At 52.4% G+C, this 24,068-nt stretch overlaps 1 protein-coding gene across 1 annotated transcript; it reads left to right on the forward strand.

Annotated features, from left to right (window-relative positions):
- Positions 1–838: 838 nt before the first annotated feature.
- Positions 839–22,957, forward strand: ETNK2 (ethanolamine kinase 2). The gene is made up of 8 exons (XM_073320065.2): positions 839–1,365; positions 7,793–8,052; positions 9,103–9,240; positions 14,429–14,571; positions 14,709–14,792; positions 16,138–16,313; positions 19,808–19,881; positions 20,616–22,957. Exons 1-8 carry the CDS (start codon positions 1,183–1,185, stop codon positions 20,686–20,688), a joined length of 1,131 nt encoding a protein of 376 aa, XP_073176166.2. The 5' UTR covers positions 839–1,182; the 3' UTR covers positions 20,689–22,957.
- The last annotated feature ends 1,111 nt before the right edge of the window (positions 22,958–24,068 follow it).

The following is a 24,068-nucleotide window of genomic DNA, read 5'->3' on the forward strand; positions in this document are numbered from 1 at the left end:
TTTGTGAGCTACAGCTCACTTCATCGGATGCATACTAAGTATGCGTCGTAAGTATGCATCTGATGAAGTGAGCTGTAGCTCAGGAAAGCTTATGCTCAAATAAATTGGTTAGTCTCTAAGGTGACACAAGTACTCCTTTTCTTTTTGCGAATACAGACTAACCCGGCTGTTACTCTGAAACCTGTCCCATTTAGCCGGCTCTAACTGTTGTCTGAGTGCTTTGGAGAGGGCTCTCTTACCCCATGTCCATACTTTCCTTGGATAATCAGGCCAATCCGGACCACGCCAACAGGCAGCAGAGAGCAGCGGCAAAGGAGACGAATTCCTAAATTAGGGTGACCAGATGTCCCCATTTTACAGGGACAGTCCAGATATTCAGGGCTTTTGCTTATATAGGCACCTGTTCCCCCTACCCCCTGAGTTTTCATACTTGCTCTCTGGTCGCCCTGCCCTAAATAGCAGTGAGATGCCACCTTCCCTGCCTTGAATCTTCAACTGTCCTAAAAGTTCCTGTTCCTAAGACTGGCCCTCACTGGGCCAGGGAGCCTTGCCCAGGGGGCAGGGCCCAGAGTAAAGCCTGGAGGGGCCGCAGGGTTGTGCGGTGACTGGCCCAGGGCTCCCGCCCACTGAACAACAAGCCCCTGGGCGATGCCGAAATACCTGCGAGGGGCTGCGCCCCTGAGCCCAGACCCCTCTGGGCCGCCCCCACAGTCCTGCCCACGGCCTGCGGCACCAGCGGGGCTCCCCCTGCCAGGCTCCGCCTGCGCCCGGCCCCGGCGCACCTGCCCGGAGCGGAGCGGCCCCTCCGCAGTGCGCAGGGCCGGCGGGACGCGGGCGGAGCGGCTCCCCGGCTGCTCGTCCCGGCCGCTCGTCCCGGCCGAGCCGCGCAGGGGGGCCCGCCCCGGGGCGGGATGGCGGCGCCGGGGGACCCCGGTGACATCACAATGGTGGCCGGCCCGAGCGCCGGGCTGGGCACGGAGGGGCGGCGGCGGCGGCGGCGGGGCTGACTCATGGGTTCCCGGCGGCGGCGGCTCCTCCCCGCCCAGCCCCTCTCCAGCCCCTGCCCATGGGCCGCTGCCCCAGCGCTCCGCGGCTAGCGGGGGTGGAGTCGCCGGTGCCCGCTCCCCGCCTGCCGCTCCGGCCCGGCAGAGGCCGCGGGTCTGCCCGCGCTGCACGTGGGCCATGGAGGAGAAGCTCTCGGCCGCCGCCGCCGCCGCCGCCCCCGCCGGGCTGCCCGGCCGCCGGGGCCAGCCGGCCGTGCGCTGCCTGGGCATCGCGGTGGACGAGGACAACGTCCGGCCCGGCGCGCTGCGGCTGATCCGCGAGCTGAGACCGCAGTGGGCGCCGGAGCGCGTGAAAACCAAGGTACGGGGCGAGCGTCCCGTCCCCTCCCGGGGGCTGCGAGGGGCCGGGCTGGACCGGCTGCCCCCCGCCGCCGCCCCCGGCCAGCCCGGTTTCCATGGCTCTCGCCCAGGCAGGCGGAAGGGAAACCGCTTGCTGGGGCGAGATCTGGTCTGGGCAGCCGCCTCCCGCAGCACCCCGGGGGCGGTGCAAGTTCGCCTGGGCTCTGGAGCTAGACAAGCCCCTGGAAGGGGCGAGGTTTGCGCCCAGTGACCTGCTCCGGGTCTTTCCTCCCTCGCCGGGGGATGTTGCCGGGCACCTTTTCGCAGCCCCCCCGTTCCCCCCCCCGGGCGGTCCCAGGGGCGCTAGGGTGGCCGCGAAGAGCTGAGGAGTGACTGGGCGGATTCATGTTCCCTGCAGAACTCTGAAATGCCTGTTGCACGTTGGAGATTTTTAAGAGCAGGTTAGAGGGGCACCTGCCAGGGACGCTGGAGGCCAGCGCGCTCCTCCAAGTGGTGGTCCGCGGGCCATCGGCTGCCGGTCTGCCCGCACAGTGGGAAGAACATTGCCAGCCCCCCACCTCAGACAGCTGGAGAAGCAGTGGTCTGGAGAATACCTGGGCCTGCTGTGGGTGCAGGGGGCTGGGCTAGATGACCTCTCGAGGGCCCTTCCAGTCCTGTGATTCTGTGATCCATGAACCCTGGTTCTCCCCAGGCAGAGGCATCGAATCCTTAGAGCCAGAGACCAGGCACTGGGACTCCAAGAATCTGTTCCTGGTTGTGCCACTAACTGGCTTTGCTGCTCTGTGCCTCGGTTTCCCCATCTGTAAAATAGGGATGGTAATAGGCACCTGAAGAAGTGGGGTTTTTACCCGCAAAAGCTTATGGCCAAATAAATCTGCTTGTCTTTAAGGTGCCACCAGACTCCTTGTTGTTTTTATAGGGATGGTAATGACACATTGCCTAGCTTAGCTCATCAGTATTTGTAAAGTGCTTTGAGATCCCTGCATGAAAATATTCTGTAGCTGGGCAGCAAGGGCACAGTACTAGTACAGTATCGATGTAATCTAGCACTCAGACAAGCCCGTGCGCTTATTTCCAGTGTGCCTGGAGCATCCTTAGTAATATATTAGTAGCCCAGAGTCATTTAAATACAAGAAGCTGTGTCAAAATATCTGTGCCAGGGCAGCTGCTAATAGACAGGAGACTCTTGAGTTAAGGCTGTGATCTCTTCAGGGCAGGGGCTGTCTGTCATGTGTTTGTACAGCCCCTTGAGCCCCGGTCTCAGCTGAGCCCTCTAACTGCTACCTATAATACAAAGCGTTCGTAATAAGACTCTTGTCAGCCGTCTTGTATCCATGCGTTGATGTTGTGTTGAACAGCAGATCTTACTTGTGTAAGCCTAAGGGGAAGCCTTAAATCGTAGCCCCAGCTGATGTTACTTTATATTTGTTTGTTTTTTTTTTAACATGGGGAGAGAGACTTTCTTTTTAAAAAAATTTTTTCAAAAAGACCATTTTTTTTATTAAAGAGAGAATTGGAGCAGATCCTTAGCTGGTACATATCAGCACCATGATGGGGTGACGCTGATTTACCCTGCCTAGCTCCATGGTGTCCGAGCCAGCCTCTTAGGTACTGTGCACCACTGCAGATGTTAAAGGCTAAGTCTTTAGAGTGGCCAAGGTCTGCTCGGTGTAGGACCCAGGAAAGCTGGGTAAAGGTGGCTGTACGCCCCCCCGATGCCCACACACAATTCTGGGGCCAGCTGAAGATTGTCCAGCCCCCCAGTGCAAGTAAAAGGAGCCTACAGCTTGCACTCGGTTACGCCCAACTGCAGTGGTCTCCAAGGATCTGGCCCCACCACCAGTGCATCCCCTAGTTCTGCCACTAAGCAGAAAGCATCTCCCTGCAGGGGACTGGAATCATAGAATCATAGAGTCATAGACTATCAGGGTTGGAAGGGACCCCTGAAGGTCATCTAGTCCAACCCCCTGCTCGAAGCAGGACCAATTCCCAATTAAATCATCCCAGCCAGGGCTTTGTCAAGCCTGACCTTAAAAACCTCTAAGGAAGGAGATTCTACCACCTCCCTAGGTAACACATTCCAGTGTTTCACCACCCTCTTAGTGAAAAAGTTTTTCCTAATATCCAATCTAAACCTCCCCCACTGCAACTTGAGACCATTACTCCTCGTTCTGTCATCTGCTACCATTGAGAACAGTCTAGAGCCATCCTCTTTGGAACCCCCTTTCAGGTAGTTGAAAGCAGCTATCAAATCCCCCCTCATTCTTCTCTTCTGCAGGCTAAACAATCCCAGCTCCCTCAGCCTCTCCTCATAAGTCATGTGTTCCAGTCCCCTAATCATTTTTGTTGCCCTTCGCTGGACTCTCTCCAATTTATCCACATCCTTCTTGAAGTGTGGGGCCCAAAACTGGACACAGTACTCCAGATGAGGCCTCACCAATGTCGAATAGAGGGGAACGATCACGTCCCTCGATCTGCTCGCTATGCCCCTACTTATACATCCCAAAATGCCATTGGCCTTCTTGGCAACAAGGGCACACTGCTGACTCATATCCAGCTTCTCGTCCACTGTCACCCCTAGGTCCTTTTCCGCAGAACTGCTGCCTAGCCATTCGGTCCCTAGTCTGTAGCTGTGCATTGGGTTCTTCCGTCCTAAGTGCAGGACCCTGCACTTATCCTTATTGAACCTCATCAGATTCCTTTTGGCCCAATCTTCCAATTGGTCTAGGTCCTTCTGTATCCTATCCCTCCCCTCCAGCGTATCTACCACTCCTCCCAGTTTAGTATCATCCGCAAATTTGCTGAGAGTGCAATCCACACCATCCTCCAGATCATTTATGAAGATATTGAATAAATCCGGCCCCAGGACCGACCCTTGGGGCACTCCACTTGATACCGGCTGCCAACTAGACATGGAGCCATTGATCACTACCCGTTGAGCCCGACAATTTAGCCAGCTTTCTACCCACCTTATAGTGCATGGACTAGATGACCTCTCGAGGTCCCTTCCACTCCTATGATTCTATGCTGGAGAGCTTCAGGGCATTGTAAGCAAGCTTGATCGCATACTATCAGAGGGGTGCCTGCTTCTCTCTCACCTTAGATGTGATAAGGAGAGCCAGCACAATACATTCAGCGCTGAAGCCCTGTCTGGACTGCAGCAGGTTGGAGATCTATGCTGTGCATTCCAGTATCTTTAAGGCTGTGTTGGCAACACAGAAAGGCCCCTGCTTAAATACTCATGGAGTTACCATCCAATGAAAGAGACAGGAGATGCACGGGAGCACTTTGGGGTGAAGAATGGCTGTGAGAATGTCTGAATAGGCAGGGATGTGTGTGTCACATTCACTCTGCAGTTGACACTTCCGGGAACGTCTCAGGTGGTCTCCTGAGCAGCTGTCCTTGTTCCTGGAAGCTGGAGGAGCTGTGAGATGCTGGGTACGCAGGTCGTCAGCAGTGCTGAAATGAACGTCATGGAATGCCAGCAGGATCAATACCAACAGTCCAATTCACACCCACAGGAAAGATCTGAATGGACTTCAGATCCGAAAATGGAGAAGAACTGAGGCAGAGTTCAGTTTGCCGAAGAGGAAGGGGCTGCTGAGCTAGAACTGCTGGGGGAGTGGGACCTGTCCACAGGAAATTCCGTTCTCGCCCTCACGTAACCTGGGGCTATTCTATTCCATGTGCAGGGGGCTAGTTTCAGTGGGTCCCACCCTTAGCTGGTATAAATCTGGATAGTTCCAGTGATATCAATGGAACTATGCCGGTTTGTACCAGCTGAGGATTTGGCCCATTGGATCTGAAAGGAGGAGGACAGGGAGAGGCTGAGGGCGAAGACTTTAAGGAAATATGAGTCTTATGGTATTTACTTCTCTCTGGCCTGTGAAGCTCAAATCAGTTTCCTTTTTACTTATAGGGGAAAAGCATATTGTCACCTACAGCGAAGCTACTAAAGCTCCAGATCATGTCCCGGGCAGTGCTGGACAAAGGTAGCATCAGCTTGGGCGGTACGGCACCAGGCTGTGCCCTTGGTGCTGCCGGTTCTGCAACAGCGGGTAGCCTGAGCAATGCCTGCTTTGGGCATGGCATCCCTCCCCTGTGCATCAGGCCATAATGCTGGGCACTGCCCGCCCCGGCAAAACAAGCCCCATCGGATTGCACCCTCAGTGCCACTGTCTCATCAGCACCCAGACTGACTCTGCCCGTCCCATTGCACTCCCGGGCAGCACCAGATCTGCCTTCTGAAAGGCCCAAGGATCCAAGCCTGCATTTCCCACAGCAGGATGGCTCGGTGGGTGGCAAGGATTGCCTTTGCGGGGGCGCCTTGCTCAGCACTGGCTTGCAGCCGGAGCTAGCAGCCCCTCGCTTCTTTCCACAAGCATCAGATTCCCCCAACTTTTAAAAAATCGAAGAGAAAAGTGGCCCTTGGAAACAGCATTAATCTCAACTTAACCCGGGGCTAAGGGTTCCGCTTCGCCCCCATCTCGTTGGCTCCTTTGACTTCCGTGGAGTTACTCCTCATTTACTCCAGTGTGAGTGAGAGGGGAATCAGGCCAATATTTCTTGCCGTCCCCAGACCATCTGGAATGGCCTCCCTTCCCCATCAATCCACACCTCTGTGCGTTTCCTCTGCTTCCCAAGAGAGAGCATAGACAGGAGCATAGAGGGAGAGATCTGCAGGAAGAAGGGTCATTGAGTTGGAGAGGACGGGGGAAGGGGAGAAGACTCCGTGTATCCGGGCATCCAGCCAAGTTAAGGAGAAGCCCGAACAAAACCCTCTTTCCATCTGTGAGGAGCCATCAGATTAGTGACAGAGGCATCCCCAGCAGAGACATCCCCGCTGTCAATGATCAAAGTGCTGTCAATGATCCCTGCGGTTGGTTGGTTTGTTTCATTTGCTCCTCGCTGTGTTTTGTGCCTGAGGCTCTGTGCCAGTTCAGGGATTCTGCCCGCGGGGCAGCTCAGAACCTACAGAGGCCTGAGCCGCGGCCCTCAACACCTCAAGGTGGAACGGTTCTTTTAGCTCTCTTGAGTCGCCAGCCGGCAAACAGCCCAAACCACCCAGCTGTGCCTGGTGCCTTCATCAGCGCCTCCAGCTAGCTGAGAACTTATCACAGCCCCCTCCCCCACCCCACCCCGGTTCGAAACCCTGCTGAGCGCCCCCATTGAACTGGGATCGAGTGTCAGGTTTGTAACTTAACCCAGTGTCATGCTTTGCTACTAAATCTCCAAGCTCCACTTATAAGCCTGGGCCGTATGAGGAGTGCAAGACAGGCCCATGTTTGGGATGCTGTCGAGACCTCCCAAACGTACGTTGTCTTGTGACTGGTGCGTCTCCTGAGGCGAACCAACAAGAAAGGTCTCCAGAGAGAGTGCCCGCTGATCATAACCAAGCTCTTAATTAAACCATGCGGTTCCGTGCGGTGGTGCTGCTGAGACCCCTTCTTTCCTCACCTTGTCCCTTTCCTGTTCTCTGTTGCCCCCACATCTTACTGCAGCCTCTTTTGGCAGGGACCGTGCACAGGTGCACGCATTCATTCACAAGCAGCACCCAGAGGGCACAAAACAGAACGGCTCCAGCAATGACCCAAGTTGCAAGGCGGGGGAGAATCAGACCCGGTATCTTGCAATCTGTCCTTGTAAAGTGCCTAGTGCAACTCGGACACTGTTCAAATAATATTGCGCCACGCTGCGCATTTAACAGCCTCAGCCCATGTGCCCTGAGTCACAACCTCCATCCTGAGCCAAAGGCTGGTGACCTGGCTAGGACTCCGTTCCAAGTGTCTGTGCTGTTCCCTAGTCGGCATTTTGACTGGCGACAGTGGCAAAGAGAGAAAGGGTGGTTGCCTGGGACTCAATTCCCTGCTTCACCACAGACCCCTGTGCGACCTTGGGCAAGTCCCTTAGCTCTCTGGGCCTCAGTTGCCCATCTGTACAATGGAAATAATAGCCCCGCCTCACCGGGGTGCTGTGAGGATGGTGATAGCAATGCCTAGCTTTTATATAGTGCATTTCATCAGATCTCGGAGCACTTTCCCATGGAGATCGGTTTCATTATCCCCTTTCACAGATGGGAGAACTGGGCAGTTCCTGGCCCAAGCAGGCTGGGCATTGAGCTGGGACTTGAAGGCAGGTGGAGTGCTCTGTCCACTAGACCACACTGCCTGCCTAGGTCAAATCCATTGGAGTGTGAGCCACTCACATGTAATGGTTGTGGCAGCCAGATAAGTACCATGGACAGACTCCTGTGCCAACCTTTTTCCTTTTACACTCGGGGCTGTTCGGATTCTACATTAGTGTCTCTTTTCCCCCTTCCCACAGGGCATTCCCCTGCGCACACACTTGTTAATGGCCCCTACGGCCTCGCTGCTTTTCCCCACACCACACCACGCCCTAACCCTCTCCCTCTGTCCCTCCCTCGCCAGCTCTTCACCGATGGCATCACCAACAAGCTCATGGCCTGCTACATGGACGAGGGGATGGCGGACGCGGTCCTGGTGCGGGTCTACGGCCGGAAGACGGAGCTCTTTGTGGACAGGGAAAATGAGCTGAAGAATTTCCAGGTGCTGCGAGCCCATGGCTGCGCCCCCAACCTCTACTGCACCTTCCAAAACGGCTTGTGTTACGAGTTCATGCAGGGGATGGCTCTGGAACCTGAGCATGTGCGGCAGCCACAAATCTTCAGGTGAGTGTGTATGTGTGTGGTTTGTGCCACGTTTCCTTCCTCCGTGGTCCTGCCTTGGGAGGGGAAAGGCACGTGGGTGGATTGCTATGGGCCTGATTCTGCTATCGGTCTTAGGGTGCTGCATGCAGGGAGTGACGTTTGGGAGAAGCCAAGCCAGATCAGGGAATAGGTTCCTGACACCTCTGCAATGCCCCGTATTGGGCTGCTAGCAGGAACTTGGGTGGGAGGCAGCATAGGGCATCCTTTCTCCCAGCAACCAGAGGCAGCTGCTGGCAGGGGGGTGGGTGTTGCCTTTCTCTTGCAGACTGGCCTTTCGTCCGGCAGATGTGTAGTGCGCACAGCCATTGCAAGCCCCACAGAGGCTGTTCCCCCGAAGTCTCCCATACCATTTGCCTAGATAGAACCAGGACAGCAGCATTCTCTGGTAACTGCAGTCGGCGACCAGATTCCCTGCTCGTGTAAATGCCAGCAGTATTGCCAACTCTCCTGGTTTTCTGACAAATCTCGTAATTTGGGGTATACTGATTGAAGCCCCAGCTGCTGGAATCAAGTGATCACATCAGAATCTCAGCTTTCATTTAAAAAGAAGTAACTTGTAACCCTCAGGGTTGTTGTGAAGAACTTGAAAACATGATGCAATTGCAACCTGAGGGCTCAGAAACCAGAGAGCAAATCACAGGAACAACAACAACAAAAATTTGGCTTGAAAATCACAAGATGATTTTTTAAAAATATCCCATGATTTTTGAATCATTGAGGTTGGCAATGCTGAAATTGGCATTTCTCCAGAGACTTATACCAGCAGAGAATTTGGCCCAGTGAGTTTGGAGATTTTTGAGATGGTACCTTGAAGCTTTTGGAAGTCACGCCACTAAAATGGAGAGAGAATTTAGACACTTTCAGTCTGAATTTTTAACAGTAGGCGCTGGTTTTGTGGGTGCCCAACTTGATGGCCCTGGGGTGTGGCTGACAGAAGGTGCTGAGCATTTCCCATTGACAGAATCTCGAAGTGTAGCCACCTATTATCGCTGCCCGTGTGATTTGTTATAGGTTGATAGCCTGGGAAATGGCCAAAATGCACGCAATTCACGCCAACGGGAGCCTCCCCAAACCCAGCCTGTGGCACAAGATACACAAGTACCTCACCATCATGAAAACTGATCTCATCACCAAGGCATCCAACCCCAGGTAAAGAGAGAGAGAGAACCCAGCAACAAGACTCCTGCTAAGGGCATCCTGTATCCACGCAGTTCTAGCCAGCTGCACTGGGCTCATCTCTAGTCCTGCGTATGGGTTCAGGCAATGCAGCCAGGCAGTTGTGGGAAGGGTAAGTGACATAGAATCATAGACTATCAGGGTTGGAAGGGACCTCAGGAGGTCATCTAGTCCAACCCCTGCTCAAAGCAGGACCAATCCCCAACTAAATCATCCCAGCCAGGGCTTTGTCAAGCCTGACCTTAAAAACCTCAAAGGAGGGAGATTCCACCACCCCCCTAGGTAACACATTCCAGTGTTTCACCACCCTCCTAGTGAAAAAGTTTTTCCTAATATCCAACCTAAACCTCCCCCACTGCAACTTGAGACCATTACTCCTTGTTTTGTCATCTGCTCCCACTGAGAACAGCCAAGCTCCATCCTCTTTGGAACCCCCCTTCAGGTAGTTGAAAGCAGCTATCAAATCCCCCCCTTACTCTTCTCTTCTGCAGACTAAATAATCGCAGTTCCCTCAGCCTCTCCTCGTAAGTCATGTGCTCCAGTCCCCTAATCATTTTTGTTGCCCTCCGCTGGACGCTTTCCAATTTTTCCACACCCTTCTTGTAGCGTGGGGCCGAAAACTGGACACAGTACTCCAGATGAGGCCTCACCAATGTCGAATAGAGGGGAATGATCACGTCCCTCGATCTGCTGGCAATGCCCCTACTTATACATCCCAAAATGCCATTGGCCTTCTTGGCAACAGGGGCACACTGTTGACTCATATCCAGCTTCTTGTCCACTGTCACCCCAGGTCCTTTTCTGCAGAACTGCTGCTTAGCCACTTGGTCCCTAGTCTGTAGCGGTGAATGGGATTGTTCCGTCCTAAGTGCAGGACTCTGCACTTGTCCTTGCTGAACCTCATCAGATTTCTTTTGGCCCAATCCTCCAATTTGTCTAGGTCCCTCTGTATCCTATCCCTACCCTCCAGCGTATCTACCACTCCTCCCAGTTTAGTGTCATCTGCAAACTTGCTGAGGGTGCAATCCACACCATCCTCCAGATCATTAATGAAGATATTGAACAAAACCAGCCCGAGGACCGACCCTTGGGGCACTCCACCTGATACCGGCTGCCAACTAGACATGGAGCCATTGATCACTACCCGTTGAGCCCGACAATTTAGCCAGCTTTCTATCCACCTTATAGTGCATTCATCCAGCCCATACTTCATTAACTTGCTGGCAAGAATACTGTGGGAGACTGTATCAAAAGCTTTGCTAAAGTCAAGGAATAACACATCCACTCCTTTCCCCTCATCCACAGAGCCAGTTATCTCCTCATAGAAGGCTATTAGACTGGTCAGGCATGACTTGCCCTTGGTGAATCCATGCTGACTGGTCCTGATCACTTTCCTCTCCTCTAAGTGCTTCAGAATTGATTCCTTGAGGACCTGCTCCATGATTTTTCCAGGGACTGAGGTGAGGCTGACTGGCCTGTAGTTCCCTGGATCCTCCTCCTTCCCTTTTTTAAAGATGGGCACGACCTTAGCTTTTTTCCAGTTGTCCGGGACCTCCCCCGATCGCCATGAATTTTCAAAGATAATGGCCAATGGCTCTGCAATCACAGCCGCCAACTCCTTTAGCACTCTCGGATGCAACACATCCGGCCCCATGGACTTGTGCTCGTCCAGCTTTTCTAAATCGTTCTGAACCACTTCTTTCTCCACAGAGGGTTGGTGGTCTCCTCCCCATGCTGTGCTGCCCAGTGCAGTAGTCTGGGAGCTGACCTTGTTCGTGAAGACGGGCAAAAAAAGCATTGAGTACATTAGCTTTTTCCACATCCTCTGTCACTAGGTTGCCTCCCTCATTCAGTAAAGGGCCCACACTTTCCTTGACTTTCTTCTTGTTGCTAACATACCTGGAGAAACCCTTCTTGTTACTCTTAATATTTCTTGCTACCTGCAACTCCAAGTGTGATTTGGCCTTCCTGATTTCACTCCTGCATGCCCGAGCAATATTTTTATACTCCTCTCTGGTCATTTGTCCAATCTTCCACTTCTTGTAAGCTTTTTTTTTGTGTTTAAGATCAGCAAGGATTTCACTGTTAAGCCAAGCTGGTTGCCTCCCATATTTACTATTCTTTCTACACATCGGGATGGTTTGTCCCTGTAACCTCAATAAGGATTCTTTAAAATAAAGCCAGCTCTCCTGGACTCCTTTCCCCATCATGTTATTCTCCCAGGGGATCCTGCCCATCAGTTCCCTGAGGTTGTCAAAGTCTGCTTTTCTGAAGTCCTGGGTCCATATTCTGCTGCTCTCCTTTCTTCCCTGTGTCAGGATCCTGAACTCGACCATCTCATGGTCACTGCCTCCCAGGTTCCCATCCACTTTTGCTTGCCCTACTAATTCTTCCCGGTTTGTGAGCAGCAGGTCAAGAAGAGCTCTGCCCCAGTTGGTTCCTCCAGCACTTGCACCAGGAAATTGTCCCCTACACTTCCCAAAAACTTCCTGGATTGTCTGTGCACCGCTGTATTGCTCTCCCAGCAGATATCAGGGTGATTGAAGTCTCCCATGAGAACCAGGGCCTGCGATCTAGTAACTTCCGTGAGTTGCCGGAAGAAAGCCTCGTACTCCTCATCCCTCTGGTCCGGTGGTCTATAGCAGACTCCCACCACGACATCACCCTTGTTGCTCACACTTCTAAACTTAATCCAGAGACTCTCGGGTTTTTCTGCAGTTTCATACCAGAGCTCTGAGCAGTCATACTGCTCCCTTACATACCATGCAACTCCTCCACCTTTTCTGCCCTACCTGTCCTTCCTGAACAGTTTATATCCATCCATGACAGTGCTCCAGTCACGTGAGTTATCCCACCAAGTCTGTGTTATTCCAATCACGTCATAATTCCTTGACTGTGCCAGGACTTCCAGTTCTCCCTGCTTGTTTCCCAGGCTTCTTGCACTTGTGTATAGGCACTTGAGATAACTTGCTGTTTGTCCTGCTTTCTCAGTATGAGGCAGGAGCCATCCCCTCTTGCGCTCTCCTGCTCGTGCTTCCTCCCAGTATCCCACTTCCCCACTTACCTCAGGGCTTTGGTCTCCTTCCCCCGGTGAAGCTAGGTTAAAGCCCTCCACACTGAACTTAACTGGAACTGGGCAAAACCAGAGTGAAAAAAACAGGCAACAGGCAAAGCCCTTGCTGGGGTTTGTCACAAACCTAAAATTCACAACAGGTTTGTCCAAAGATTCAGAGAGGTCAGTAAAACATTCAGCTTAGCTCCGGGGAGTCAGGCCAGTCCAGGGATTGGGCAAAACCAGGCCAAGTTTTGGGTTGAAACCATGTAACTCTGAGACTCTGACCTGAAACAAGACACAATTTTGAGGGCTTTGGTTGCGTTTGGGGGCTTGTTTGAATCCCCAAACTGCAGGGAAGGCAAAACACGTGAGCTAAAAATGCAAGGAAAGAAAGGTGAACATCAGAACTGAACTGCTGAGTGTGGCAGAGCTCTAGAGGTAACGTGGGGTGGCGTTTGTCAGTGGAGCAGCTGACACAATTACAGCAAGGTTTGAAATTTGTCATGTTAAGGAGCAAACCAAGGTGGGCCCTTCCATAATGCAACAGGGAAACATGGTCTAAATATAGCTATGGTCTGTCTACTCTACAAGATTGGCCAATTTTTGTATCTGGGCCCACCGACAAGCAGACTTCCCAGTATAGATGAGACCGCACGGGAGAATGAACCTGGTTGAAATGGGAGATCTCTCTCAACACTTAACTCTCGGATTACACTGCCCAGCCTTTGCTCTGAGTTGCCTTGGAGAGACCTTCGCTGTGTCACAGACAAAGACTTTGGAGCGATCAAAGTGGAGACAACTTCGATTGTAAGCTCTCTGGGGCAGGGACTGTCTTGTTGTTCTGTGTCTGTACTGCGCCTAGCACAGTGGGGTCCTGGGCCATGACTAGGATTCCTCTGTTACTAGCAGTAATAACTCCCAGGAAAATCACCCCAGCTGGGATTAAACTGGGACCTGAGCCCCACTTACACTGGGCATTGATCCCAATTATGTGGGCTGATTTTACACCTAGTTCAGGGTAAATAGGGGTTAAACCAGGGGCCCTTGTAGCTCCAGTACACTGGCTTTAAAACCATCATAGGCCTAACGCTGTTTTTCGGTGATCCAGACAATGCACGTTTAAAACCAGTCCATCTAATGTCCAGTGCAGACAAGGCCTCAAGGGAGATTTAATCCATTCCAGGTGGGTGGATCTAGAGGAAGTCTCAACCTGCGTCAGGATCCACCTACTTGGACGCCATCAGTACCCATAAACAGTGAAGGTGAATGAACTAGGTGGCACACAGAGTGCATTAAATGGCCAGTTAGATTTAATTATTAACTAGTTCATTTTTTTGGTATCACCGGGTTGCTTGAGGTTATTAATACAACATGTGTCACTGTGGGGTCTTGAAAAATCCCGTTGTCCTTGTGGCTCTGGGCCTGGGAGCTCAGGGAACTGAACCATCATTTTGATCCACATGGACCCTTTGAAGGCAAATTGCTATGAGAGTCTTCTGCTCCTGATTTGACTGATCTGATTGTTGCTGGTTTGTGCCCTATATGTGAGACGGGTTTGAGTCTTGGTCTAGTTCCCTGTGGGACAGGGTTTTACATCACCAAAACCACCAGTGCAATTGAGCTCACTTGTTAGCAAACTCCACCTAGAGGCTAAAGAGTCAGCGGGGCACGGAGATAGAATTATCCTTTTTCCGCCTAGAGAGAGTACATCCACATCACCATGGAGGCACGTTGATAGGATAACATGGGGAAGCTTCTGCTGCTTGATTTGTCCCTGCTCTGAGGCTAAGTAGAGGATCCCAATCTCCAGGACTGTCAAGCCATTCACCGCTGCTGAGTATCAGAACTTGAAAGTGCATGGCTCCCAGCCTGGTGTTTAGTCCCCATTGATCTTCCAGTGAACAAAGAGGTTTTTGCTGGACCAAGTACCCATGCGATGTGATTCTCCAAGACTGTGCTGCCCTAGGAGATTTGCCCGCGCGCGCTCTCTCTCTCTCTCTCCAGTTATTGAATGTTACTGAGCTTTGCATTATTTAAAAAAATAACCCACATTTGAAAAGAAACTTACTGTGCATGGACATGACCTCACATCCTTTTCTCCCCTAGGTTCCGTCAGGAAGTGCCCAGTCTGGAGGTGCTGGAGCAAGAGGTTGCCTGGCTGAAGGAATCTCTCTCCCAGCTGGGCTCTCCCATTGTGCTGTGCCATAATGACCTGCTGTGCAAAAACATCATCTACAACGAGACCGAAGGTTTGTTCCATTCCTGTCCAGTGCACACGAGCTTTGCACACGTGTCCCTTCCCCTGATGGTGGCTTCCAAGGGGTACAAGGATGCTTGAAGAACCAGAGGCGTCTACTCTAACCGCTCCCCGTTTTGCCTTCCACAGGGCACGTGCGGTTCATAGACTACGAATACGCTGGTTACAATTACCAGGCTTTCGACATTGGGAACCACTTTAATGAATTTGCAGGTGAGTCAAGCTCCCCTGCCTCCTTCTTTCCCTAGCCTGAAAGCTGGGCCCCTCAGTTTGGTGGAATGTTTCCCTTTGGCCATGTTTACTTACAGGGTAACTGATGAGGATATTTCATTAATGTAAGTAACTGTAGGAAACATTCCTTCCTCTCCCCATGTGTAGCCCCAAGTGCAGGTAATATTTATGTATGTCGATAGCCGTTTCAGCTTGTACTGTGTAGCCTTCAGCTCTCACAAGCTAAGTAGGGTTGGACCAGGTCAGCACTGGGCGTGGAAACCTCTAAGAGGATTTGGAGGAAGTGTTGTGGGTGATTCAGTATTTGGTCCTTCTCCCTTCAAGTGACTACTGAGTCAAGAGCCACGTTCGGGGGGATTGTGCTGGTGGACTTGCCAGCACCTTTCAAATGAGACCTAAAACTGAGATCCTGGCCACTTGTGGGCATTAAAGTTGCCATGGCAATAACATCAGAGTGCCTGGGTCATTCTGTTCTGCCTACCCGATTTCCCAATGTGGTCTCTGTTGGCTTCTCTCCCAGCCCTAAACTTCTGAGCAGCGTTGCTGCACGTGGTTGAATGAATAGCTGCCACGTTCCTCTCCAGAAGAGTCTACAGGAAGTTACTCCTTGCACTTGGAAGACAAAAGGGGTTGTAGATGTACCAGTAATTTTTACCTTGAAGACTTAGGCAGGATTATTGCAGCCTGAAGCACAAACCCACACTGAAATTTTTAAGTCCCCTTCTGTGCGCCACTGCTGAGAGCAAACAGTAAAAGAGATCAAATCCAGGCTCATGCATGACAAGGTGCTCATGGGCCGGACTAGATCTAGGGGGAAGGGGGACTTGGTATGTATCGTGGCTCCCTGTTGTTTCCTAATTCAGTGGCCTTTCTCAGAGATCATCCCAAATTATTTAAAAGCCTCTGAAGAACTTCTAGGAGTAAAATTCACATGGAGCGCAGGGAAGATTAGGAATCAGCTCATGTGCCCTGGAGAGGGAAATTACATTTAGATTGTAACTTCAGGGCCAAAATCCCAGCGCCAGAGAGGGATGGATAGGACCCACTTGCTAACAGGATCTTGTAACAAGTAGATAGGATCAGTGTACTTGCACCCCATCCCTAGCTCTGGGGAAATACCTTGTCTTCCACTAGAATGGCCCTGGACTTGCATAGTGTTTTTCTCCCAGGGGCTGGTCCAACAGCAGTTGAAAGATTCCCACTGACTTCAATGGGCTGTGGTTCATGGCCTGGGAGAGCCCATCTTCATCAGCACTTTGCCCTAGAGGAGCTGCCTTGTTCTCCTTGTCCGCCTCCAGTCCTCCTAATTGCTAGCTTCTGTTTGCAGGCGTGAACGAGGTGGATTACAGCCTATATCCCAGCAGAGACACCCAGCTGCAGTGGCTGAGACATTACCTGCAAGCCTACAAGCAACTGAGCCGGGAGAACCAGGGAAGCGGAGGGGGAGTCATCTCTGACCAGGAGCTGGAGACCCTCTACGTGCAAGCGAACCAGTTTGCTTTAGTGAGTGGGCGCCCGGCGGGGCGGTGGGAGGAGGCAGGGCTGACCAAGTGATGTGCGCTGGGGCGGGGGTTCTGAATATACTGAACCCACGGGAGAATTGATTGTTGGGGAATAGAAGAGGTATATTTACCATCCACTGGAGCATGTTCTTCTCTGACAGGCAAGACCCAGGGCTCTTGGGTGGGAGAGTTAATCTGCCCTGAAATGCACTCTGGGATTCAGTTACGGGAGTGGACAGGGAGAGGAAATAGGATCTGGTCCGGTGGCTCAAAGACACTGAAATTCTTCACTGTGCCTGTGTGTCCGCTCTGCGTTTAACATCGCTGCAGCCCCAGGCCCAGGAGTGAACCAACTCCGTCCTCATGGTCCTGGAGCTCCACCGTTCATGAAAGGAACATAGGAATTGCCGTACCTGACTAGAGTAATGGTCCAGGAGCAGTAGCTCGGCAGCAGTTCTGCAGAAAAGGACCTAGGGGTTACAGTGGACGAGAAGCTGGATATGAGTCAACAGTGTGCTCTTGTTGCCAAGAAGGCCAATGGCATTTTGGGATGTATATGTAGGGGCATTGCCAGCAGATCGAGGGACATGATCGTTCCCCTCTATTCGACATTGGTGAGGCCTCATCTGGAGTACTGTGTCCAGTTTTGGGCCCCAAACTACAAGAAGGATGTGGAAAAATTGGAAAGCGTCCAGTGGAGGGCAGCAAAAATGATTAAGGGGCTGGAGCACATGACTTATGAGGAGAGGCCGAGGGAACTGGGATTGTTTAGTCTGCGGAAGAGAAGAATGAGGGGGGATTTGATAGCTGCTTTCAACTACCTGAAGGGGGGTTCCAAAGAGGATGGATCTAGACTGTTCTCAGTGGTAGCAGATGACAGAATGAGGAGTAATGGTCTCAAGTTGCAGTGGGGGAGGTTTAGGTTGGATATTAGGAAAAACTTTTTCACTAGGAGGGTGGTGAAGCACTGGAATGGGTTCCCTAGGGAGGTGGTGGAGTCTCCTTCCTTAGAAGTTTTTAAGGTCAGGCTTGACAAAGCCCTGGCTGGGATGATTTAGTTGGGGGTTGGACTAGATGACCTCCCGAGGTCCCTTTCAACCCTGATAGTCTATGATTCTATGGTTCCATGGCCAGCACCAGATTCTTTAGAGGGAGATGCAAGAAGCCCTAGAATTAAAGTTCTCCAGCGGAGGGAAGGGAACTGCTGTGGAAGCAGAGAGGGAACAGATGTGATGGATCAGATCTTGCTAAAGAGCTCAGTAGGTTGAGCACGTGTTGGTTTTTTTTGTTTTTGTTTTTTTGTTTGTTTATTTGAAGATCTAGGCGCAGTGGTACGTTCAGAGCTGTTAGAGGCCTGGTCCAATGTACATCAGCAGAGTCTGCCTGCCTAGCTGGAAGTCCTTCACGTTATTAAGTTCCTCCGACAATAAGGCAGATCCTCTCTTGGAGTCAGATGGCCAAGAGCTCTGAGTGCCACTTAATTCCTCAGGAATCCAGACCTAATGCCACCACTGACTTTGAGCAGAGTGCTCAGTGGGGGAGAGCACTGGATGGAGCAGCCAGAGGCCCTTCCCTGATCGCTTTTCCCCCCAGCCATCGTGGTTCTCTACTGCCTTCCACCTTGTGTAACATTTACAACTCGTAGGTACCTGTTGTTCAGGGGTTAACAGCATCGCCGGCCTCAGGCACTCCAGAAATCATGAGAATGGCTTTGACAAGCAGGTCACCTTTTCGAGTTTTTCCTCTGCAACCACACACACACACACACACCCTTTCTCTCTTTCAAGTGAAAGCCGACATTCCCATGCAGTCTCTTGATGGGGTTTCCCACCAGCTATCACAAAAGTGCTGTTAAAACCACAGGAGTTGGCAACACTGGACCATGAACCTAGCCTGTGGGCTTGCTTTATGGTTTGCAGAGTTGCGAGAAAGAGCAGGCTCCCCCAGAAGCCACAATCAGGCTCTGGGTTGAATTACAGCTCTTCTCCTGCCACTGAGGAGGGGCAGTGGAGGAAATCAGGCCAGGCAGTGGGTGGCTTCCTCTCTTCCCCCTGCCCTGCTTGAGGAGCTATCCCACAAGTAGCAGAGCTTACATGGGATCCAAGACTCTGTGTCACTTTGAGATTTCCCAAAGGGCTACGAACCCATTTAGACACCAAAATAAGCGGCCAGGTTTTTGAGAGAGACCTGCACGTTGGGGTTAGCCACTTGAAAATCTGGCTCTGAGCTCTTTCTCGGTGAGCATAAAGACACATCTGACTGGGTGGTCTCAGGTTGCCGGGCTGATGGACAGACGGCGGTGCCCTGTTAGCCATTATCTTGTGCATCCTCTGCCGGACAGCAAGAATCCCAGAAAACTGGCTGTCAGCCGTGCACATGGGGCAGGAGGAGCCCTGGAAATTTAGAGCCAGATTCTCAGCTGGTACAAACAGGTGACGTCAATGGAGCTGCACTGACTTACACCAGCTGAGAAATGTTCTGGCCTATAGTTTCTGAGGACCGGAGTTTCTGTCCTCTATGGCAGCAAGACTGGGAGAGCTCAAGGAAGAAGTTTTTGCACTGGTAGCCACCTGCTCATAAGCTGGAGAAGAGAGGTGGCCACATCTTCCATGAGACAGGAGGCCAAAATAACGAGTGATGCGCTTTGACTGTAGGTCAGTGGGGTACTAACAACAGGTGAGCAAAGACTGCAGTGACCTGTTGGCCTGAACCTGGGCCAGAGCCCGCTGAGCCCTGGAATACAAGGAAATCTGACTTTGCCAAGGTTACTTACATAAAATCTCCAGAGAGAGCAATGACCCTGTTGGAGCTGCTACAGCGACCTTTGAACCGAGCCGCTAGAGGGGAATTTACCTTAGCTGAGAGCCAGGCAGTAAACAACTTCAGACCTATCCATCGTGATAAGGAAGCCGAGGGCTTGTGGAGCTAGTTGCCTGTATTTTAACTCCGAAACATTTAGAGAAGAATTGTCAGTGGACACGTTAGGGAACATGCTCTTGCTATTTCAAACATGCAGGGGTAGGGGACCATCCTAGAGGTGCTGTGACCCAGGTGCTGCCAGCCAAGGATGGATCAAACCCAAGGCTGTCCCACTCGGAGGGACCAGGTGGTAACATCCCCTTCCCCCTACCCCGTGCAAGGAAGGGGATAATATTTCGCTTACTTATGACTGTAAGATCTTTGGGGGCAGGGACAGCCCTTTTGTTCTGTGTTTGTACAGCACCTAGCACAACGGGATCCTGCTCCATAAAAACGTCACACAGATAATCGTTAATAAGACAGGAGCTGACTGTTCATTAGCATTAAAAAGCTCATGGGCCAGATCCCCAGCTGACTGCAAATCAGCATAGATTCATTGAAGCCAGTGGAGCTGACTTAAACCAGCTGAGGATCTGGCCCTGAGTGCTGGGAGAAGCGGGTGACATGAAAGGCTTTATCGTCCCGCAGTGGTATGGGAAGCTCTAGGCAGGTTCCTGATTCTTCTCTCTGTTGCAGGCCTCTCATTTCCTTTGGGCATGCTGGGCCCTGATCCAGGATAAATATTCCACCATAGACTTTAACTTCTTCAGGTGAGCAGGTCCCTGCAGCAGGGCTGGTGGTGGGTAGGGCTTCCCCTTTGCCACGGCACAAGCAGGCTGCCACGCTACTTCTGCACCCAGGCTGGCATGAATTCCTCTCCTGTTTTGGCTGCGGTGATCAGCACCGAGGTCCTCGTTGGATCCGTGGGTCACTGCAGCACCCAGACAGAGCACGTGGGGAGGTGCAGTGTGATGGGATGTGTAACGCGGCAGGGATCGACGCTGGGACCCATGGATCCTAACAGGATTGCCGCTCCAACCTGGGCTAAAAGATACACCTCTGTTAGCCCGAGCTGCAGCAGGCTCTTCAGATACGTAGCCCAGCCCCAGATTGCCGCGGTGTTACGGACACCCAGTGTATCAGCATTCTGCTGCAAGCACAGGAGAACGCAGTGAGCCCCAGGAAGACAGGGCTGCCCCTTGATCTGTTATCTCCTGCAGAGTTTGGACCAGAAATTGCTAGAATGAAGGCAGACCATCTCTCTCCAATCCCATCTAGCTCCTTACCCAACAGCTCAAGCAATCAGGATTCCAGCATTTCCCCTTGGAGATTATTCCACACCTTAAATCGCCCCTCTCCTTCATTGCAGCAGACGTGAGTAAGCAAGGCCGTGGGCTTCACCCTTGAAAGGAAGTGAGGGGAAGTCCCCGTAGCACTGACAGGGTGGAGGCAGTCAGATGTTCCCACTCTCTTGTGTAAGATCTGTCTCTGTCTCTCTTCACAGGTATGCAAGGCTAAGATTTAAACAGTACTTCAAGGCAAAGTCTGTGGTGACAGCCCTGGAGATGCCAAAATGACGTCTCAAGGCTGCTTCAGGGCCACAAGATTCCCCATTATTTTCTCCTGCACGAGTCAGCTGCTGCCATGACCTCAGACCTCAGTCAGCCACTGGCTAGTGGAGGGGGCAGATAGTCTGGAGGGAGAGGGGGAAGGGGAAAGAAGACTTTCTGGGAAGCCAAAGATTAAACGAAGCCCCTGGAGCACAGTTATCCCATCTCTGGATTTAGCCCCATGGTTGATTTTGCTGATGGTGCCATTCCGGGGAATGACGACAGGCCTTGGCTGCTGGCAAGACACTTGGTTCCAAGACTGGAACGTGAGACATTCAGGAAGGCCATGAGCTCAGCTGGACTTAAAGATTTCGGGACTGCCTTGCAGATTAGTATCGCCTTAAGATTGGAGCTGTGTTCCTTGGGCCGGGTGACCCGGCAGGTATGTGCTTTACTGAAACAAACCGTGCTGCTGTTTGGTGTCACATCCTCCACAGGGTATGGGGAATTCTGCTCAGTCAATCCTGTCTCAGGTGGGGATGGGGCTGACTCTGTGCCTCTCACCCCCACAACTCCCTTCTGCCCGACACTGTGAGGGGCTGGCTCTAGACCCCTCCCCCTTTATTTCTGAATGCACACTTAGGGCTTACACAAGGTGGCCTGCACAGGTCTGCAGTCAGAGGGTCTGGAGAAGGGTCTGCTGCTAGGCCCATGGGAGAAAAAGGGGGGCCTTAATCATAGAGGTCACAGCAGCTGGCAGTGACCTCTCCACCCTCACCACTCAGCGTTGTGTTTGCCTAAGTATCCCGAGGAGGAGTTGAAGATCCCGACTATGAAGAATGGTCCCGCGTGCCCAAAATAAACTTCTCTTCCCAAATAGGGCTGCTCACCTGGTGCCTTGTCCCACAGCTGGGTGTCCTGGAGACGTGGCCGAGGCTGCACGTACCCCTTCCCTCCCCCTCCCCCATCCAGCACACTCCTCCGGCAGTGAGGACAGCATGTAACTTGCTATAAAGCACAGCTGGCCCCAAGCTGCTAAGTTTAGATATGAACTTTCCCTGAATTTGGGGAGCACGTTGGGAACTGGAGTTTGCTTAGCTCAGTAGAACCAGATCCCCGAATCTGGCTTGGAATCTCCCTTTAACACTACCCAGGACATGGTATGTTTGGGGTGTGGGTGCTGTGCAGTCAGCTTCCACTGGACCCCCCCAAATACTTTCCTAGGTGTGTGGTTTTGCACAAGCTTTTTCTTTTGCCTCAGATCTATGGGGCCACGCACTCTGGTCTCCTCACAGTGTTTCCACCAGCCCAGGGACTGCTGTACCCCACAGCCTCCCTGAGACATGTAACGAGTCTGCAGGAGAAGCAGATAGAAAAGGTACAACCCCCGCCCTCTCCTTGTGACTGCTAATTCCCCCCACACACACATTCTCAGTGCCTGAGTCATTCGTGCCCCGCACCTTTATGCCGGCCTTGCTGGCAGAAAGGGGCCATAAGCCCCTGGCCTGCGGGAAGAGCACAACAGGGCTCACGGCAGCAGCAGGGGTCGCGCTGGCGGAACCAATGGCCCTGGCTGTGCAGTGGGCCCGGAGGTCCTAGTGAGGGCACCTCGGCTTTGCCTGGGTGGCTGGGACCACCCCTGACGGCGCGAGCATCAGGAATGTGGAGCTCAGTGAGAGCCAAAGCGGGTATGTCTACGGGCGCTGGGAAGCGCACCCCCAGCTCCAACTGCTGGGGAGCTGTGCGGCCAGTGCTGATCCTTTGAGCCTTGTGCAGCAGCTGGGAGTACCCCGTTTATTCTGGCAGAGGGTTAACCAGGGCAATATCAGATTCTACTGCAGACCAGAGCCTACAATGGGTGCTATAACCTGGGGGAGAGGGTGTGCGTTGCAAAATAGGCATGTTTCTCCCAGTTGGATGCCAAGCCAGCGTCCCATGTGCTGCTTAGTGGCTGGTTTTGCAGGGGTTAACCTTGCTCCCTTCATCGGGCCCACGGGCTGGCTGAGCACTCCAGCTGCATTCCCCCCCCCCCCGGTCGGCTCAAGTTGTCAGGGCAGCCGCAGACTGCTGGCGTAGGGCCCGTTCAGCCTGTTGTCCCCCTGCCCTGCTCTGTCCTGCGCTTCGATACTTGTGGTTCAAATCTACGCTGATTGGTGTCTGCAATTACCCGTGGTGTTAAACAGCTGTGCCTTCTGCCAGGAGAACGAGCGCGGAAGAACAAATCTCGCATCCTTACCCTGCAAGAGCCAGTATGTCTGGTATTGTCTCAAACGGTGATAATAAAACGCTGCTGTTGTCTGGATCTTAGTGGAAGGAGGCTCTTTAATAACAGAGGGTAGGGGCTGCGCTTAGGGCCCCCATCTGCAACACCATGTGGGGGCCTGGTTCCCACTCCTCTGGGTCTCAGGTGCCTGGCTGACAGGCAGGAGGGGTGTATGGCCGCTTAGGAGACTCCGCCATGAACCCACTTCTGGAGTGAGATGCCTCATGCAGGTCAGCGTCCCTTTCTCATGAAAAACCAGCGTGAGAAAGGATCTCCTCCCATCAAGAACAAATCCTGTCAAACTAACCTGATAGCTTTCTTTGACGGGGTAACCAGCCTTGTGGATAGGGGGGAAGCGGCAGATGTGGTCTATCTTGACCTTAGTAAGGCTTCTGACGCTCTCTCACATGACCTTCTCATAAACAAACTAGGGAAATACAACCTAGGTGGAGCTACTGTAAGCTACTATAAGCTACGACCTATGAGGGAAGATTGAAAAAATTCAGTTTGTTTAGTCTGGAGAAGAGAAGACTAAGGGGGGGACATAACAGTTTTCAAGTACGTAAAAGATTGTTTGCCTGGGGGGTCAGTGAAGCGGGTTCCAATCCTTCCTATGTTGGTGGCTGTGTGCGCCCTCGGGTGCTGAGTGGCTCAAACATGGGCTGTGTTCTCCAAGGGGGTCTGCTGTGCCCAAAATAGAGTTGCAGGTTATTAAAAATATTTTAGTGGACAGCACTTCTGTCACACTTACACTCCACCAGCTAACACACTCCAGCCTGCCTGGTTAGGGACAAGCCCCCCCACTGCATCCTTCTGAGCATAGACTTGAACTAGGCTTTCCCACACCCCATGCATAGGCCTTAACCAACATGCTAGAGAGTCTTTCCTGGCTAAGGTCTCCCAATCTCTTCTGTTGAAGCTACTCCACTGTGTAGCCCTAGTTAACTCTGTGTGGGGCCAGCCTAAGTAGTTGAGTGCTGTGGTCTAAGCATTCGGCTGAGCTGTATGCATGTCAGGTTCAAGTCCCTGTCTTCGTTTCAGCTGAAAGCCGTAGTTCCACAGCTGGCAGGATTCTCAAGCTAGGAATGTCTCTGCAAAGCGTTTTTGTTCCAGTACAAAATAGAGCGTGCATTTGACTTTACAC

Source organism: Lepidochelys kempii, chromosome 21, assembly GCF_965140285.1.
Source record: "Lepidochelys kempii isolate rLepKem1 chromosome 21, rLepKem1.hap1, whole genome shotgun sequence".
Taxonomy (NCBI): Eukaryota; Metazoa; Chordata; order Testudines; family Cheloniidae; genus Lepidochelys; species Lepidochelys kempii.

What these genes read in the sequence shown, in the direction of transcription:
- ETNK2 (XM_073320065.2), top strand. Translation starts at nt 1,183, where the DNA reads ATGGAGGAGAAGCTCTCGGCCGCCGCCGCCGCCGCCGCCCCCGCCGGG. An exon ending in CGGCAGCCACAAATCTTCAG is followed by an intron (nt 8,053 to 9,102) that starts GTGAGTGTGTAT and finishes GATTTGTTATAG; the next exon opens with GTTGATAGCCTGGGAAATGG. An exon ending in CATCTACAACGAGACCGAAG is followed by an intron (nt 14,572 to 14,708) that starts GTTTGTTCCATT and finishes TGCCTTCCACAG; the next exon opens with GGCACGTGCGGTTCATAGAC.